We start from the raw sequence: 18689 nt of genomic DNA on the forward strand, positions 1-18689 counted from the left end.
AATGGAAAAGAAAATGGTTTTCCATTTCCAGAGAGCGATGGTTTCAGAGAAAAGAAAAATTGGAATTGGAGCCACAGTGAGTGCATCACTTTTCTTTAGAGAGATGATCTTCAAATGAAATTCTTGAAAATAAACAAATCGTCTGCAGCAAGTCAACACAAGCGAGTGTTTGAAGTGAAGCGGAGTGGAATTGGTTTACTGGGAAATCATATCTGACACTGTTGTTGATTCACTGTAAACCTTGAATTCAGCCATACGCCACAACATCTAAAAAAGTACACGCTTCAACGATGAAATTCTCATTTTGATCTTCATCAAAATGATGATGCTCTGCAAATCTCCTCCCTAATTTTTAACAAACATCAATAGAACTCAATTTCATATTGTTTTTCTTCCAACAAAGATCTTCACGGTGAAGTTGATCGTTAACAATTCTCCCTCTCCCAGTGTTCTAAGCTGGAAGTACACCAACAAATGATTGAATATTTTTTTGCAGTTGCCCAAAGTTTCTTTTATCTTTTGGAAATTGAGTTCTTCAAATGTTTTTCCAGGATTCAGAGATTTTTCTGGTTTGAAATGGTAGACATTGAATTTCTAGATCCACAATAACAAAAATTTTACCAGACAGCTTGGACTCTTGGATTTTTTTTTTACTATTTTAAAATCTTTTGAGAACTTTTGACACTATGATATTCTCATAGATCTTCAGAATAATTATGTAATAATTATCTTACTATCCGATCAAATGATGGAATATCATTTTGAAATCCAGAGTAGAGTTTGAAATTGAGATTTTCATTACTTGAGTTTCAGCTGGGTTGATGATTTTGAGCTAAAATCATTAATCATAAATTATCCTAATCTATGTAATGGTAAGTATGAGAAAATATCCCCAAGACCCTACGATTCAAATCGTCTTCAGGAGTTATTCACCTTAGTTGAAAGGCACAGAGGAGCCGCGATATAATATTGGGAAGTTCTAACGTTGGTGGTCGTAATTATTATTCCCAATGCAGAAATACATAAATACTAATGGATGACCAATTCATGAATTTACTAGTAACTAGGAACTTCTATATTGCATATTATTGTTACTAATTGTGTTATATATGTCATCGAGTATATAAACTACTTTGTATAAATCCCTGAGACTATCAGAGATTCAGATTGGAGACAAATCACTAAAATCTTGTAAATGTTTATAGACTCTTTGGATAATCCAAGAAACGTAGAAATATTTGTGATAGGAGCAACAGATACTACCTCAGCTTCTCCTTTCCCCATTTTACAATAAATTCATATTATATTGCATATAGGTTCTTTCATAATGGGGTTTACTATTGAAAAGGGCAACGTGAACCATGAAATAGGTAGATTAAATAAATTCCAATAATAAAACTAAGTTCTCTTAATAAGAATTATTACTCACAAGTCGGTGCCATGTAAATCAGGAACATACCTGCAATAAAAAAAAAAGAATCAATGAGTCAAAATAATGAAGTCTAGTGATGACATACAAAGTGATATCATTGAATGAATAATCAAATCTTGTGACTTCTTCGAATACAATAATATATGTCACCGTATGTTTCCTGTCATTATCATCCCTAGTCGATCGAATTTTCTTCATTCATTTAAATTCCCATACTTAAACTACCATACATAGGATGAATCCAATAAGTTCGTAGATGAGAACTTTTTAATCCAATTAGCTTTCCTATACAAAACATAATGAGACCAGGTAAATTGAATTTTAAAGCATCAAAAAAATATTTTTCTTCCACTTTTAGAAGTGAGTTTTATGAATAGAGCTAATAATAGCCTTCAAGCAATAAGTGAAGTTCTCAAACCCACGATCAAGGAAAATGAGGATCATTAAATTGCGAAAATGCTTCTATTGTTAAATCCCAAAGCATCTCAAGATTTGGTTGACTTTGAAGGTGAATAATAAGATAATCTTATAGTATTGCAGTAATCTTATGGGGTAATTACTGAGCGAATAGAAGAATATTCTTTGTTGTGATACAGTTGTTGAGATGATAAGCTAATTGGTATACATTGGTAAGAAACCATTCAATAATACTGAAGGAATGAGGTCATTATAAATTAAAATGTACAAAGAAGCTCGAGCATCGTTGAGCATTGGTAAGAGTATTCTGGTCGCCTGTTCTAGCTCAGGTACTTGAATAATGTTATGTCCACTAATTAGGGTCAAGTCTCATTATTTCTTGGATCTTAATTCAATGATCATAAGAAGATGCGAAGCGTTTTCTGTATCCAGTGCAAGCTAAAATGTTGTAATGAGGGGGATGAGACTTGATATTTCTTTGTAACTTCCTTTCGGTCATAATAATTATTTCTCTCAGTGGTATCGTTCCTGAAGCTCGATATGAGCCCATTTCCTGCCTACCGCTCAAGAACCATTGGAGATAACTTGCCACTTGGTAACGATTAGTATTCTATCATTTTATTCAGAGATGAAGATAGTCGGTTCTGAAGAGGAAGTATATAATTTATTTTTAATTGTAGGAGAATAAAATAATAATCAGAATTAACCACATTATACACTCTTCTACTCAATTATCCCACAGTATGTAGAATAGTTCAACTTGATATTGCCTGAATAATAGATTCACTAAGAAAATCGACACTGCAAATATTGAACTGTGAATTATTGTAAACTTGCTAATTTCGTCTCTATCATTTCGATATATAAGAATATTTATATTGGCACTGCTCTTGCTGTCGATTTTTTGTAGGTGATCCCACATTACGACAGATGAGCCTTTACTTGTATATTCTTGTCTGAGATATTAATAACAGAAAATTATCATATAAAGTGTTTTCATAAAAATTGAATAATATTGAGGAAAGTCGGTTCTAATATTCTTTTTAATGAGTGCTTCGTAGATGATAAATGAACAAAAAAAGATAGACAGACTACTATTACATTGTTAAACTTCAGAAACAGAATTTGGCTGTGAGTTTCGAATGAGAATTTGAAATTACTGATTCACAAATTCTAGTATTTATTCATTTAGCAATGTGGTTATACTATCGATATCTAATGGAAAATACTGTATCACAGATGTTTGGCAATTTAATGCAAGTATCGTTTGATAAATGACATTTTGTCATCTTTCTCGGATTGTTTCAGTTTCCTCACAGAAAACTCAATTGATTCAATGCAATTAGGTCTAGTATGGTTGACACATGGGAAATTATATTGTATGGAAATAATATTATGATCCAATAAAATGATATCCGACTATTATCCCTGAGGTGTTTTACAATGAAACTACTGATGACACAAGGCAGAGCGTCACATGCAGAGAATGTTTCATTCTGATGGAGACTCAATTTTTTCTGTAATTGAATGACGACATCATTACGTCTAAACCAGCGTAATAACGTTTGCACTCTGTGAACCCTGATGACGCATTTGTTCAGCAGCCATGGTTTGACGGTGTGGGATTGTGAAGTTGCAGCTAATTAGTTTCAAAATGAGTACAGTAATTGTAATTTGAACAGAAAAGGCGATAGGTGCCAAGGGATTGGGTGTCTGACTAACTAACCATTCAACTCATAATAACAAATTGCACAGTTACAAAATTGCACAGCTCAATCGAAATTTATTGTGATGATTGTGACTGCACAGCACAATTAAGTTGCGCTAATTTCAGTCAATGCTTACTGATCACTGATTACTGCTGAACTCTTTCCCATGAAATGTTTCAATCCAATTATCAATCAAGCAATGGTGATAAATTTGTTCCTTGAAAGGTTTCTGCAAATTTTAAATGTCGAAGAGCTCCATCAAAATACCTGGTTTTCGAAGAGTGATGTTTCTAGTATAGAGCTGAAGATTCTCATTGATTAAATCATCACTATGAGTACTCACTAATAAATACTATTCATGTTATTTATGCACATTTATTTATGCATTTATTATTTTTATTTCCACAAGAAAGCATTTCACATTATGTGAATGAATGTTCTCATATAACAAGCATATATTTGCTAGAGTTCATATTTCACAGTATTACATAGAGAATACTCATCGATTCAAGATAATAATATAATGATGATATAAAAATCGTTAAAACTTTTTTCAATTGGTTTCTATGTTTACCAGCAATGCAATCGAGATTCACGGCTTCACTGGTCACGATCAACATTCATGATATATATTCACAGTATATCCCACATTTTTTTCTGGAAGTTTGATACTTCTGTCTGGCTGACTAAAATCGCAAGGCATTCAAGACACATAATCACTCACTTCGAGGAGCGATTTCAGCTGGGATCTTCGATAGTTTAGAATCTCAAGCATTTCAGAATTATTGATGAACAAAGTATGAATTCAAAATTGAATTTTTAACGCTACATGATCCACATGAATTGATCAAAAACAGTTTCAAAAGTCTTTCCACTCACTCATACATTTCAGATAATTATAGAATATTTGCTGTTGGAATTGAACTTGAAAAGCTCAAAGTAATAATTATTTGTGGATTGCAATTACAGTGAGCATTCAAAGTTTTTGTATCAAGGAAATATAATGAATTTTTGGATTCGAAACTATCACAGTGAGCATACTTTTCGCATTGCCAAATGTACATAATAAATCATTTATAATGCCAAATAATACCATTTATTGGATGATAATAATAATAGCAGACATGGGTACTACACTTTATCGTATAGGCATGTCTATATCATCAACCTATCAGTAAAACAAATACCACACCTTGTATCATCAATTACTCTTCGTTCATATGATCAGTAGAAGAAAATCCTACTCCAGGAATCACCTACAAGAAGACTTATACTAGGTCTTACTAGAACATCTACTACTAGATTCACCTACCAGACGTGGTAGCTGCGAGGTCATCTGGGGGGAACTTAAAACGTTTATATGAATTCATGTTGAGATTTGAGCTGGAAGTAAAATCATTGTAACATATTTCATGAACTGTATCATACTACATTTACACATACTATGGAACATATTTGAACTAAATTCATGTTGATAGGTAAGCTGAAAGTGGAATCATTGCAACATATTTCATAATACTTGAAATACTTCATAATACTTATTTCATATTCCATATACTTCATTATCATTGGAAAACTCACCTTCTTTTCGAGGCACATAACCGTGGACCTCGCAGTAGGTGCCAGGTGGCGAGGGGGACTGCTGGGCAGCACCCTCAACCGTGAATATGGGTGTGCTGGTGTGGGGGGAGTGCGTGTGTGCGGCCAAGGGGGCGCAGCCCTCGCGATGGCATCTGGAGCAGCGACGCATCTCTGCGCGCATGCGTAGAAGCCAGACCATTCCGAAAAGAGCCATCGTGGCAGTCATGCTGACGGAACACGGCGTCGCCCCACAAACCCATACCGCTCGCCCGATCTCATACCCGCTCATGCCCCTGCCTGCTCTAGACACTTGCTCCACCAATCCTGCTCTAGAAAACTAGAAACTTGCTCTAAACACTTGCTCCACCAACCCTGCTCTAGAAAACTAGAAACTTGCTCTAGACACGTCTCCACCAATCCTGCTAGATGCCTCTGTCTTCACTTGGAACTTGCCCCAGACACCAATCCTGCTAGATGCCTCCTCTGTTCCAAAAACTTGCTCCAGACACCAATTCAGTCCAAGATGCAAGTCACTTCGCTCACCACTTCAATCCCAATTCATCCCATTTTCCACTAGACCCCAAAAATGTAACCCAATCCTTCACAAACCTTTCACATTGTTTAAACACTCACTCAATATCTAAAACAAGGTTCAAGGTAAAATTTGTTCATCACTGTTCGTTTCGTATTGTAAAAAATGTCAATGTTATCACATAATGTTCATTTCTGTCCAGTTGTCGCCAAAATACTGAAACAACATAGAAAAATTGATGGATTTGCCCAAGGATTTGGGCTTCATTCAAACAACAGCAGTTTTGTTCGTTGTTGATCTTATCAAAATTTTAATGAATTGGTTTCTGTTTGTTTCGTTGTTTGTTTCTACAAATAAAAACTGGTTACTATATTTGGGAGTTGATGTGGAAGATGTATCTTGTTGGATGTCCTGTTGATGCTGAAAATTAATTCGTAGTTCGCAATACGGATCCATAAGAAAGTGAACATGTGTACACTATCATAACGATCTATTGACCAAACTATTTCTGCCAATATGACTTGAATATGGTAATGATAAGATGATTGATTGTTGATGATTGCTTAATTATCATATTACGAGTTTAATCAGTCTACTCGACTCGTACAACTAAGATTTTCATTCGCTCCTGGGTTCGCCTCTTGGTTAGCATGTCGTCTAATCAGTCAGATTATATAAGTGAGTCACGCCACTTTGTTGGTAAGGTTTTAGCTACAATCATTACCAGTAGTGATAAACCATGAAATTGAAAAAAGCTTGAATTCTGGTGTTCAGAAACCCACCTAGAACTCATCAATTGTTATTCATCTTACCTTATAATCATTTTATCATCAATTATTCAGTCCTTGAAAGAATACCTCGGTAGAATAATTTGCTTGATTTAATTTATTGTATTCTATGTTGAGTGTTCCATAATATGAAAGTGGATACAAATTATACTAATTTGTTGGGTAACCAGCAATGGATGAAGGATATTCTTCACAATAGCATAGTTAGAATTGGGGATAGAACTGAGAACAGAATCACCGTCAATCTTCAAGTAATACGTACGGTGGCCTATTCAAACAACCATGAAGTTCATGCTTCAAGTCGCAGTGAAATTTGTCAAGCGCTCAACAATGATCTGACTCATTACTCACGACATGCTTCCAGGGAAAATCCAGCTACGTTACTAAAGTTTACTTAGAAAATATGGGCACGAGAGAGATTGCATATTGAATGAAAACACATAAAAACGAAAATGAGGTTGGTAAAGTTTGACAAGGAAGATGGGCTTCATGCATCATCTCCATTATGTGGCTCACAGTTCGTTATCAACTCTAGATGTATAACTCTTGCAGCATTTTCCGCTCTTCAAACATATGACGCAATCTCTGAACCAACACTCGAACGCACAGGATCGCGTGATACAGTCTACCACCACAAGTCAAGTCTCTTCCTCTCCACGTGAACTCTGATTTCCGATCAAATTCCTTTGTCAGAAGAATGAAAAAAGCAATTTATTTCCCAGCCTCTGTCAAAGCTCCACGTCCAACAAACTTCAAACGCCTTTTAGATTCACTTGGCCCTTAGCCATTGTTACGTTGCGTTCACACTTCCCGTTAGAAACAAAAACTGCCTCAGCAACTGTGAAAAGGAGCCAGATACAATGCCTTTAACGTGATTGCGTCATCATTTTATTGTATTATTTGATCGTTATCCATACAAAGGATTCTCGATCCTAGTCTGGTCTCTATGAGTGGATTCTGAAAATTTGTAAGGTAATGTTTCTATCGAATGTTAGACTGCCAATTTTTCTTCATAAGATGGATAAGATAAAACACAATAAATATTATCAATTTCCCTCTATTCAATTGCAACATAACTAGTATCAAGTCTTTATGAGCCATTTTCAAGTGTTAATGAAAAGATTTCAGACTTGAGAATCCCTTCTGACAAGTTTCCAACTAACTTGATTGAGTGTTTGATCATTATTATCACCTAATTTTTTGTGTTATCGATCAAGCCCAACAAGCAACAGCTGCCAAACAATACTCCAGGAGAACATCGGTTGTAGTTTGCTGCTCATTCATCACAATTAAGACGGATGAGCAATGCACAGGAGAAGAGGGAACACCATCACATCCCAATAGGACTACAGTGAGTTCCAAGTTACACTGCAGCGTCATAACTCAGCATCGCATCAAACGTCACTCCACTCACTTTGCTCACTGCCTTATGGATCAGAATACAGCGACAGCACAGCTTCTATCCGTTTGAGAGCTCGACACCTGTGTTTGGCGGGAAACTCTTCAAACATGTAACATCACGCGCTCTGAAAGCATATCTTGGGTGATATATCATGTTGGCAATACACAAGTAGTTGCGATCAGTAATTAGCACATATCTGTCTAGACACCAACTTCCTCAACTGCCTTCTTTGTAGTTGCCTCTGGAATACTCATGTATATATTGATACATTTTATATTGCTCATTTTTCAGTGACACCAAATTCTCTCATAAATATCATGAAGGTTCACAACATTCATCCAATCATTGACTCATTCACAGATTCATCCATTGTATATCTTCACTTGAGATTTGTAATGATACGACTATCAAAAATAATAGTCTGAGATAAGTCTCGTTTTCATTTTTAATAAAATAATTAATGTTTTGAATAAATTCGTCTTAAACAAGAAACAAACTTAACCATGTTGATCTCTCAATAGATATTAAGGTAGTAGCATTTATTTATTTATTTATTCATATGCGAATACAATCCAGGTGAAAAACAACAGGCATTTGCTCAAAACTGCTTTGAACCTTAATTTTGAATACAAAGTTTAAAAATTATGTAACTTACGTAACGTAAATGATAACGAATATTATTATTCAATCATGGATTGATTACTTCAAGATTTGAACCAATTGAAGCGGATTGATTCAAGTACGGATGATAAACCGGATAAAAGTAATAACCCAATCAATAAGTTGTTGAGAAGGGGTTTGACGATTCATGAAGCTTCCACATTGTTCATCCACTCACTTGCTATCGAAAACAAAACTTATAAACACCATGGTCTTCTGTGCTACTAACGGAGAGAATAGTGAAATATCATCAATGTTCGTCCAGGGCCAGTTGTAACTAAAATACTAAAATGGTACAGGTGGGTTCATGTTTTTGTCAAAAGACAATCATCATCCAATACAGTATTATACCTTATTTTGGAAAGGAATATGAAAGGAGAAACTTTCAAGATGAGGGAGGAGACTGGAATAGTGGAGAATTTTCGAGTGGAGTGGGAACGTATAGAGAAAATGATTGATTGAAAGAGAATGAGAAAAAATTGAGAGAAAGAAGTTGAGTCAGCAAATGCCCGACTTCATCGTCTTTGTATGTTGTAGTAAGGAACATTCCCAGCAGAATCACCATTCCCTCTCACACAACAGTTCGCGTACTCACACTCACGACCCACTCACACACGCACATGCGCATTCACAGACGGTGAGCTCCCATGTGAAATCAAAATATGCCAAGCCCACTCCTACAGGGTTGATTGAACAATCAGAAAAACCTTACCAGAACTATGGAAATCCTTTTTCTGGTCTTATTGCTTGATTTGGAATAAAAAAGAACCCTAGCAGATTCTTGATTTACATTTTGAACTTATTGTTTTGAGATGAAAAAGCTTGTTGGTCTACAATATTTCAGACTCAATTCATATGCATTAATCTGTTGAATGACAAATATTGAGAAAATAACTTGTAAAATTCGTGAAAGAACTAAATCAGTCTCATTGACACGTATGTGTTCCTAAAATTCCTTCGAATCAATGTGAGTGGTAGTTTTCAAGTTATAACAACAATTTTAATTAGAGGAACAACTAGATCAATTGGAATGTTTGATCTCCACAAGGAATCAGGATGTTGATTCAAAAAGTAACGAAAATATTGAATGAAAAGAAATATATGGAATTATTCCAAAGAGCATTATTTTCACAGGACTATCAAATAACAAACCTTGATTTCAACCCCATATCAAAGCTGGAAATTAATGATTATTAATTTAGAATCAACAATTCTGTTGATTGAATATTCATGAATCCTCAATCAACTGTGATTGCGATACATCATATCCATAGAATTATAAAATTGTATTGAAAGTAAGAGAGTTCAAGTTTCAGTTCAATGTTTGATATTCAGTTCTGTGGAGTGATATAATACGAAAGCACACGTTTGATCAGTCCAAATTTTTGAAGCAGCTAACAACACTTCTATTTCATGAGAGTCTAGTCCCTTAATCAATGTTACCGATTGATATAAACGATTGATATAACATTGATAACAATGTTAAACGATGTAAACCTCATCCGCACCTTGTAGCGGATCACAAATCACTAAAGCAGAATACTACAGCTACTCCCCAGCGAATAACCTTAATCATTTCACCTCGAAATAATCAATCGAGTAATCATCAGGGACGTGGATCAGCACCAGTCCTTCTAATACAGCAGTCACTGGAACACAAACGCGTTACGAACGCAGAGAAAACTTCAAAGAGACCACAATCGTTACAGGCTAATTGAACAAGTAGTGATGAGAAAGAGAGAGAGTGGCGATCTCTTTGGATGCTGGTCTAATTAGACAGAGCAGTTGGCCATTCAAGTGGGGGCAATTATAGCGGATACGTGACCCCAACTGAATGAGTTTCGCTGGAAAGAGGCAAGCAAAGGACGGTTGAGAAAAAGATTGGGGGTAGGGCGATAAATTCGAATCGGAATTGGAATTTCATCGCATGGCAGGGTGGCTTTACGCATGGCTGTTAGTGGTCTAGGTAGACTGCAGACGGACGTGTTTACACAGTGCAAGAACGCGTGTTCTGGAGCCAAACTCTCCTTAAACAGTTCCGATGCAGATCCAAGACGAAAAAAGAATTCCAAGTATGCGGTGTGTGCAAAAAGGACAAAGGGAGAGCAATGGGTAATACTTACAGACGTAGTATAAATTCAGCGTAATGGAGGTGGTGTGTGTGTGCCTGTGATAAATGCCCCACCGACATGTCTGCTACATTAGTGCAGTCGTGAAAATATTTATGGACGTCGGGCCTGGATTCACCTTGTAGCCCTCTACTCAGCTCTGTAGTTAAAGTGGCGCAAAATACGCCGTATTAACCATTACGAGTTCCCGCCACGCTTAGTGCCTTTGCTATGCGTGGTATTATGAAGATGTATGGCCAAGTTCAACATTGGTAAGAGCTTTCTTCATCGGAATGAAGTTTAAGAGATGATATGGAAATCTTCAGAAGAATTCACCTACATGTAAATGCAAAAGGAAGACTTGTTGGATTTGTATTTTATTCAGAATATTTTCAAGAGCAGAATATTCCACATCGTAAATACCTTAGAGTTGATGAAGTTTAGACCTTATTGTGTGAATAATATAGGATTAATTCATATTCTTTAATGGCAACACTATTGAATAATGCTGACGACGAAACTCATCTATCATTCATTTTTATCATGATTTATTGTATTGAAAAATCTCATAGAAATGTGTGAAATTAAATAATTATAAGACAGTAGAAAAAGTGCTCCCCAGTTATAAATTTTGCTTCACTTGGAGCATCTAGGAACTTGATATACTTTCCTTTCTTGAGGGTGAATAATAGAAGACAGAAGAAGACTGTTCTGTCAGTAAAAGCAATTTGACGCTAGCAATTTTACGTTCTAGTTAAGTCAAGTTGATAATAAGCTTCATTATCCTACGTGCAACATCATTACAGTTATTTGATATGGATGTTTCATAGAATATCATTATGAATCACTAGTACGATGCTTGCAAATTTACTACTTCAATTCTTCATACGGTAATAAATTGCAAGCTCTTGAAATCTCAGGATATGAGTTTGTGGCACAAAATAGAAACCTCTAGCAGGATACAAGGGAGATAAATGTGTACTACACATCCCCGAGCAGCAAAATTGGAAAGGAGAAATACGGAAATTCAATTTTTTCAGCGGGAAACAACGGATACAGCCGACGATGATTCTATTGAATAAGAGAGAAAAATTGCACAGAACAACGACAAAGAGGTGAGTCTCTCTCGATGATTTTTGAGGAGATAATACAGTTTCAGTTCTGGTCCGGATTGTGATATGATATTGATCCATCCAAGACGAAGACAATGTCCTGTAACTCCACATCCAAACAAAAACTAGGAAAAAAGTAAAATCCTTTCAAACTTTGCAATCCGTTGCCCCAGGTGAAAAGACAGGATGAAGAATCGGAACTTGCTACTTTTTAAAGCTTCAGTCTTCCCAGAAAAACGAATGGTTCATATTTTTCTTCTTAACGAACTCTTCCAATGAAAATAAACCTATTTTTGATAATGTGCGAGTTGAAAATTGAAGTCCATATTGATTCATTTCTCTGTACAGAGTTTAGTTCTTAACAACTGGATATTGTACGAATCGATGGAATATTTCAATAAAGAAATCCTACAGTCATATCTTATATTGAATATAATGGAGACATGATTTTACATTGAAATACAACTCAAATCAAATTACAATCTCTGTCAACGTCATAGTGAGCCAAATTACATATATTGTACGAATCAATGAAATATTTCAATAAAGAAATTCTACAGTCATATCTCATATTGAATATAATGGAGACATGATTTTACATTGAAATACAACTCAAATCAAATTACAATCTCTGTCAACTTCGTAGTAAGCCAAATTACATGAAGCTTGCATCAAAACTAAGGATAGCGATCCTATATGTATGGTAAAATTATATTTTTGCAAAATAATTTTGGTAAATCAAAAATGTAGAATGAGTGAAATATTTCTGAACACTCATGACTTCGTTACAAAACTAATGGAATGAAATTCATTCCCATATAGAGTTTGACTCAATACAGACTCCTATACAGGCTCAATATATAGAACGCTCAAATCCTATAGTTTTGCACTGAGAGCTTAATATTAAAAAAAAATAATAATAAATAATAAACGTCTTGTGTGTGAGTAACTTTCTTGTCTAAAAAAATTAAGTTATTAAAACAAACAATGGTCAACGTAGTAATACCAAAAATAGAGTTTTTCATGGAAATTTACTGGTGATCCTGATTTCGCAAACAAATTGGTACTCATTCAATATTCAATGCCAGTTCAACATGTTGCCACTATTTCCCAAGTATGTGGGATGAGTATTTTGAATAAAATCACAATTATTGGCGAAATATTCGTAATACTCAGTAACATTCACATTTTCAATTGTTCGAAACAGTTTAAATCGAAAGAAAAAAATGTTTAGGGTTCACAAAACAATAGTTAGTTTCCCCAGACGGTTGAACGAAATTGAAAAAGAGATCTCCACATTTGTGATTGATAAATTGATTATTATCTATCCAACTCTTTCAGTATTTACCAAGAAACAAGCAAATCCAAATCATGACACAGTAGAAAAAAACTTGAACGTGCACGGGAATCAGTTGAGTTTGTTGTTGAACGACCATTTTTTAATAACCACTCCATTTACATGTACAGTATTATATGAAAATGTAAATTCTGTTACCGGAAAAGGTTTAGAATATGGTAGAAAAGAATCCATGAGCAGCATGGAATTTTTTCACACATGTGATATTTTCCATAATATTTTTGCATACACATGAGTGATTTCAATTTGATCAATCTCTCCTAGTGCGACTGTTGAAATGAGTGGAGAGGGTGGAAGCTCTTTTGATTCCAAATCTGATCGATTTGAAAGGCTTTGAGGATGCTCCTCTGGTACTTCTACAGATATAGAACTACATGAAAATTCCACAGAATATATCCATAGCACTCACACAAAATCACTGGCGAACAGATGCGGGTTTCGCGTGGTTTGGTGTGGAGTGTACTTCAAAAAATTCAACATCATTGAACGGCCGCGAAAAATGCGTGAATGAAACAGCAATCATTGATGGACAGCTATGGAACAACAGAGCAACGGGCAAATGGACGAAATAACGAGAAAGCTCTCTCATCACTGCAACTGATTCCAAGTAAGTGTTCTATGTATATAAAACTAATCTGAGCTCTCTATACATCACTCCCTAATTGACAGCTCTTATCAAATTATTAGAGAGGATAAAAATATATCCTGCAATTCATCTTCGAAATCAAGTACACATTTACAAGTAAGGTGTACTTGATTTGGAAGATGAATTGCGAGACTTAGTTGGAATCATAGCAACAACAAAAATGTTTATAATATTACTGAAGACTATCATTTACACTCCTATCTATCAAGTTCTCACGTAGATGTATCAAGTCTTCATTGGTATCCTGCAAGGTGAACTTGATTTGGAAGATGAATTGCGAGACTCAGTTGGAATCATAGCAACAATCGGAAGTGTTTTAAATTACTGAAGACCATCATTTACACTTTTATCCATCAAATTCTCACGTATCAAGTCTTCATTGGTTTTTGCCATGTTTTCTGCTCTATATTTATCTCGATGGTTCGTGAATTTCATAGTTGTAGACACCTTTTACTTTCATGGCATCATAAGAAAATATTCCCCCCCCCCTTAAAAAAAGAAGAAGTTTCTCCTTCATCAAATGATCGCAATAACAACGAACCTGATTTCAATTGCCACTCCAACGATCGCAACTATAGATGCTTGCGGAAAATGGAATCAAATGTAACGACCTATTTCGATGCCATCCCGAATTCGACCTCTTTGAGATGTAGACCATTAAGGTACTTTGAGGTTGTGTGACCAGAAGAGAGGGAGGCGGTGAACAAGATCAAGAACAGCGAGCTGAACGAAGGGAATGGCACAAAACGAACGGATTTCTGTTCATTGGGAGCATTCGTGCATGCAGGGCAAAGTCACGTAGTACAGGGAGAATGTGGAAGCGCTCGCTTAAATGGAGAAGAGCGTTTAGAAGGCAGCAATCAAGACGTAACTGTTGGGTTCGACGGTTGACCTGCGTAATAATAGTGGAAGAGTTGGTCATCCGGGCAGGAAAATATTGTACCGAGTTCTGAACTAGAATTAGATACCGTGCATTGGCTCCTCTAAAATTCCACACATGGCGCGTGATTTCGATTGCATCCCAGAGTAAAGCTGGATCTCTCACCTTTATTTGAGACAAAATAGCCATACCCACTCCCCGCCTATCTACTGCTGGGCATGCCCTTTTTCTTCTGTTCAAAGGATTCGCTCGAACGGTGTTACGTAACTACCTAGTCGTTAGGAAGCTACCGGCACGCCCATATGACGCTACTCTTTTCCACCACCCCCACCCTGTTTATCGTTTGTTCCCCAGCATTGGATGGAAAATCGCCTTTTTAAGCCGTCTTGCTATAAAAACAGATTCGCTGAATTCATACTGATGGTGAATGCGAGAGTGCCTTCCGTATCATCTCACCCCTCTATCAACCAGCTTGGCCGCTCTAGGCGATACTTCATTTTGCAATCAAAAAATATTGTCCTGATGACAAATCGGCTCAATGAACATACATCAAAGCAGTCTGAAAGCTTTCAAACTCGGATATTGCACATATTGTGCCATACGCATGGAAAAGAGAGTCTTTATTTACGTCCTACAGAGCATCCACAAAGCAAAATCGGAATCAGATGCATTCCTGGAAATTTGTCATTCATGCTGATCTTAATATCAATGGACAATTATTTACTCCACATAATTATGATAAAGCACTTCGAATGCCAATGAATTATCATAGGCTTTGTTCACCACTATTCTGATTAATCTAATGAATATATGAATATGACAAAGACAGGGATTAGTAGCAATTTGGATCCAGAGATCAGAGGCATTCCTTCGAAACCACAACAACAATCCATTCCGAGTTGTGGTCGTCTTTATCAGGAAACAATGTACTTTGAAATGGGAAATTAAATCTATTTCGAGTGTCTCCGTTGGAACTAATTATGCCGTATATACCATCCATAGCTCAAAACGTATGAAATCAAGGTTACTTATAATTATATATGAAACAGAATAATAGTATACATTTTTGAAATTATAAAATGATAGATTGAGAATACAATCTAAAAGGTATTCTTAATATATAATTTCCGAAAAAGGGTACTATGATTCTATTTTATAAATATCCATAACTCACTTCAAAATCATCAGAAAATGTTGAATTCATGTGAATTTGTTAGACACTCGATACTGGATCTGTAATCCAGTACAGATGACAGTAGGCGACTTATAAAAAGCTCTATCAGAATAACTTTATTCAGATTTATCATGAATCATTTTCCACAAAACTCTCTATGGAAATATTTTTGTGGTCAATTTCTATTGATTTTATTATCATTGATAGCGTATGACTTTTGATGGTGGGGAGACCCAAGGGTAGTTGCACCTCGCCATATAAAGTCCAAAGTTTCCTAATGGGAAACCGGACACATCTATTGATGTAAACATACTACAACCACTTTTTTATCCTATCAACATTCAAATCTCTCATGTTACGCTATTAGATACTTCTTAGGTAGTATGTTATTTACAAGCATTACTCTCTATCAATAAGATACCACATCCACTACTGAACACCATCAACTCCAAAATCAATGATGTTCCAAGAAACATCCTCTCCCCACAACATTCAATCCGATGCTCATTCCGTGGTTGGAGAACACATCTTCATACACGCAGAGCACACATCGCTGTGCGTAGATTAGATTTGCACTAATGGTCGGACGACAAATGAATCATCCGCATGTCTCCGACCAGAAGCTGCTTTGAGGCTTTGAGAGCTTGAGCTGGTCTCCTTTCCCCCCATCGGATGACGTCATCTGACGGCTTCGCTAGCTGCAGCATCCCGCTTCTTGATTAATTGCTTCCACGTCTTTGCCAGGCAGATTAAATTCAATATAATTTCCCATGCATCGCATCAGTGGTTCTTCAATTTCCGCCGCAATCGTCATAGCTATTACCGTGCGGCCCAATTCACTCGGATCTCGTTTTTCCATTATCATACCGGTAATATACTGTTAACATTGTTGTCAATGCATGTGTATTGTGGGGTAATCAACATGACATTCGTAAGCAGTATGTCTATTGTCATAAATTTGATCGCTGAGAATCCTTTACGGGGTAGAATCTCTGAAATTATTGCTATACTGTTATCATCACGGAAATCATCAATGACTCACGATTAAAACAAGAATTATCACGTTGCACGTATCTAGGAGCTCAAAAACACGTGATGTGATTATATGATCACTTTATTATTGAATATAGACCGATATTTTAACTCACTATAATTGAACGGATGATACAGTTTGCAATTATTATGATTAAACATAATGATGTGACATTCCATTGCTATTGGTATGAATCTTATTTATAGTTATGAGTCTTATAAGTTATGTTGCTCAATATAAAATTACTATCACTTACCCAGCCATTATCGAACATCCATTGTTATTACTATTTTTTGTCATAGATTTCATTGCCCAGAATCAAAAGTGAGCATCAAACAATCGAATTTATCCGGATGTGATATTAATATGAAAAGTATGTGAGTAGATTCCAGAAATGTACTGAAATATGAGTATTATTGAGTAGGTGATAGTTAAAAGTGGTAACAAAATTGGTAAAAGTGTAATCCAAACTGAGTATTGAGTCATAGATTTCATTGCCCAGAATCAAAAGTGAGCATCAAACAATCGAATCTATCCGGATGTGATATTAATATGAAAAGTATGTGAGTAGATTCCAGAAATGTACTGAAATATGAGTATTATTGAGTAGGTGATAGTTAAAAGTGGTAACAAAATTGGTAAAAGTGTAATCCAAACTGAGCAATACCTCGATTGGAAGATGAGAAATAGATAAATCTCGTTGGCTGCTTGAATAGCTTGAAATTTTCTTAATGCTGGAACTTCACTCCAACATTACTCTATCAGCAGAATGATCAAGCCATTCAAGGAATTAGACTCTCTTCAAATGATCAAAATCAAACTTACAAAAAAAGTTCTGTTCTTGACACGAACTTTCTACGCGACTCAACCAATAAATATGTTGACGATGTGAAATCTTCAATTATCATTGTTCAAAATTCAAATAAATTTTTCTCAATCACCGATATAAATTCAATATCTGAGTTAAATCTTTGATATTACTTGTTCAAACATTAATTTCATTCTAATATCTGTAATTCACTCCATTCTACGGTTTTTGGATAGACTATAATTTTTTTCTTGGAGATTTAATCCTAGGCCTACCACATTTTTAAAGCTAATTTATATTGTAATAATAGATTCTCCATTATTTTATCGCTAAATTTGGAATCCGTAAACTTAAAGAACCAAATAATTACAAATCAATACCAGGCTGGCTTGAACATGGATTTCAGACTACTTCGTGATGCAGGTTGCCTATTCAGAAATCTGTAGGGGTAGAACACTAAACAAAGTACAGAGTTAAAGAGACAACAGGAGAGCTGTAGTAGAGTACTGCAGTTCATTGGATGACGGTCTAGAAAAATGAAATACATTTTCCATCTACCGTCTTCCGCTTCCTTTTTCCGACCAATTTAACGTCCAATATTATTTCAAGACGATAGCGACAGGGCTCAATACTGTAAGATGAGTAATGGAAAATGGAGGTCGGTATATTTAGAAACGCCAGTCATAGTTGAGATCGTCTTTCATTCTTCTCCAACAAAACCCATCAATGTTATCGACAATCAACGAGCACTGCGCTGCGCAAACAAAGGCGTCTCCTGTTTTATAGCTTGCTGCCTTATCGGTCTCCCGCACCGGATAGCATTGACAAGGATAGAGTAGCCCCTTACAGCTTCCAGCATCGGTCTCTCCTCAACAAAGTATGATGGTTCTAATGGTGGTCACACATTTTTATCGCTCACTCTACTCGAATACTTACCAAACCCATTCACAGTAAACAATGGACCATGAACAATTCCACTCTTTCTTGTGGTATGCATACATGAATCTTGACCTCGATAAGGTGGTTAAAAAAGCAGCGCCTGCCAAATCT

General features: G+C 35.9%; 1 protein-coding gene across 13 annotated transcripts in view; it reads right to left on the reverse strand.

Annotated features, from left to right (window-relative positions):
* Nucleotides 1–18689, reverse strand: part of LOC111052229 (disks large 1 tumor suppressor protein) — a 748988-nt gene that overhangs the window by 475391 nt on the left and 254908 nt on the right. For 10 of the 13 annotated variants that reach the window (XM_039432488.1, XM_039432478.1, XM_039432526.1 and 7 more), the window contains exon 3: nt 5140–5887. The exons of the other annotated variants lie outside the window; for them this stretch is intronic. In XM_039432488.1, the coding sequence (XP_039288422.1) occupies nt 5140–5428 (289 nt within the window). In that variant the 5' untranslated portion in view covers nt 5429–5887. The remainder of the gene's footprint in view (nt 1–5139; nt 5888–18689) is intronic. 13 annotated transcript variants of the gene reach the window in all.

Source organism: Nilaparvata lugens, chromosome 1 (assembly GCF_014356525.2).
Source record: "Nilaparvata lugens isolate BPH chromosome 1, ASM1435652v1, whole genome shotgun sequence".
Lineage (NCBI taxonomy): Eukaryota > Metazoa > Arthropoda > Insecta > Hemiptera > Delphacidae > Nilaparvata > Nilaparvata lugens.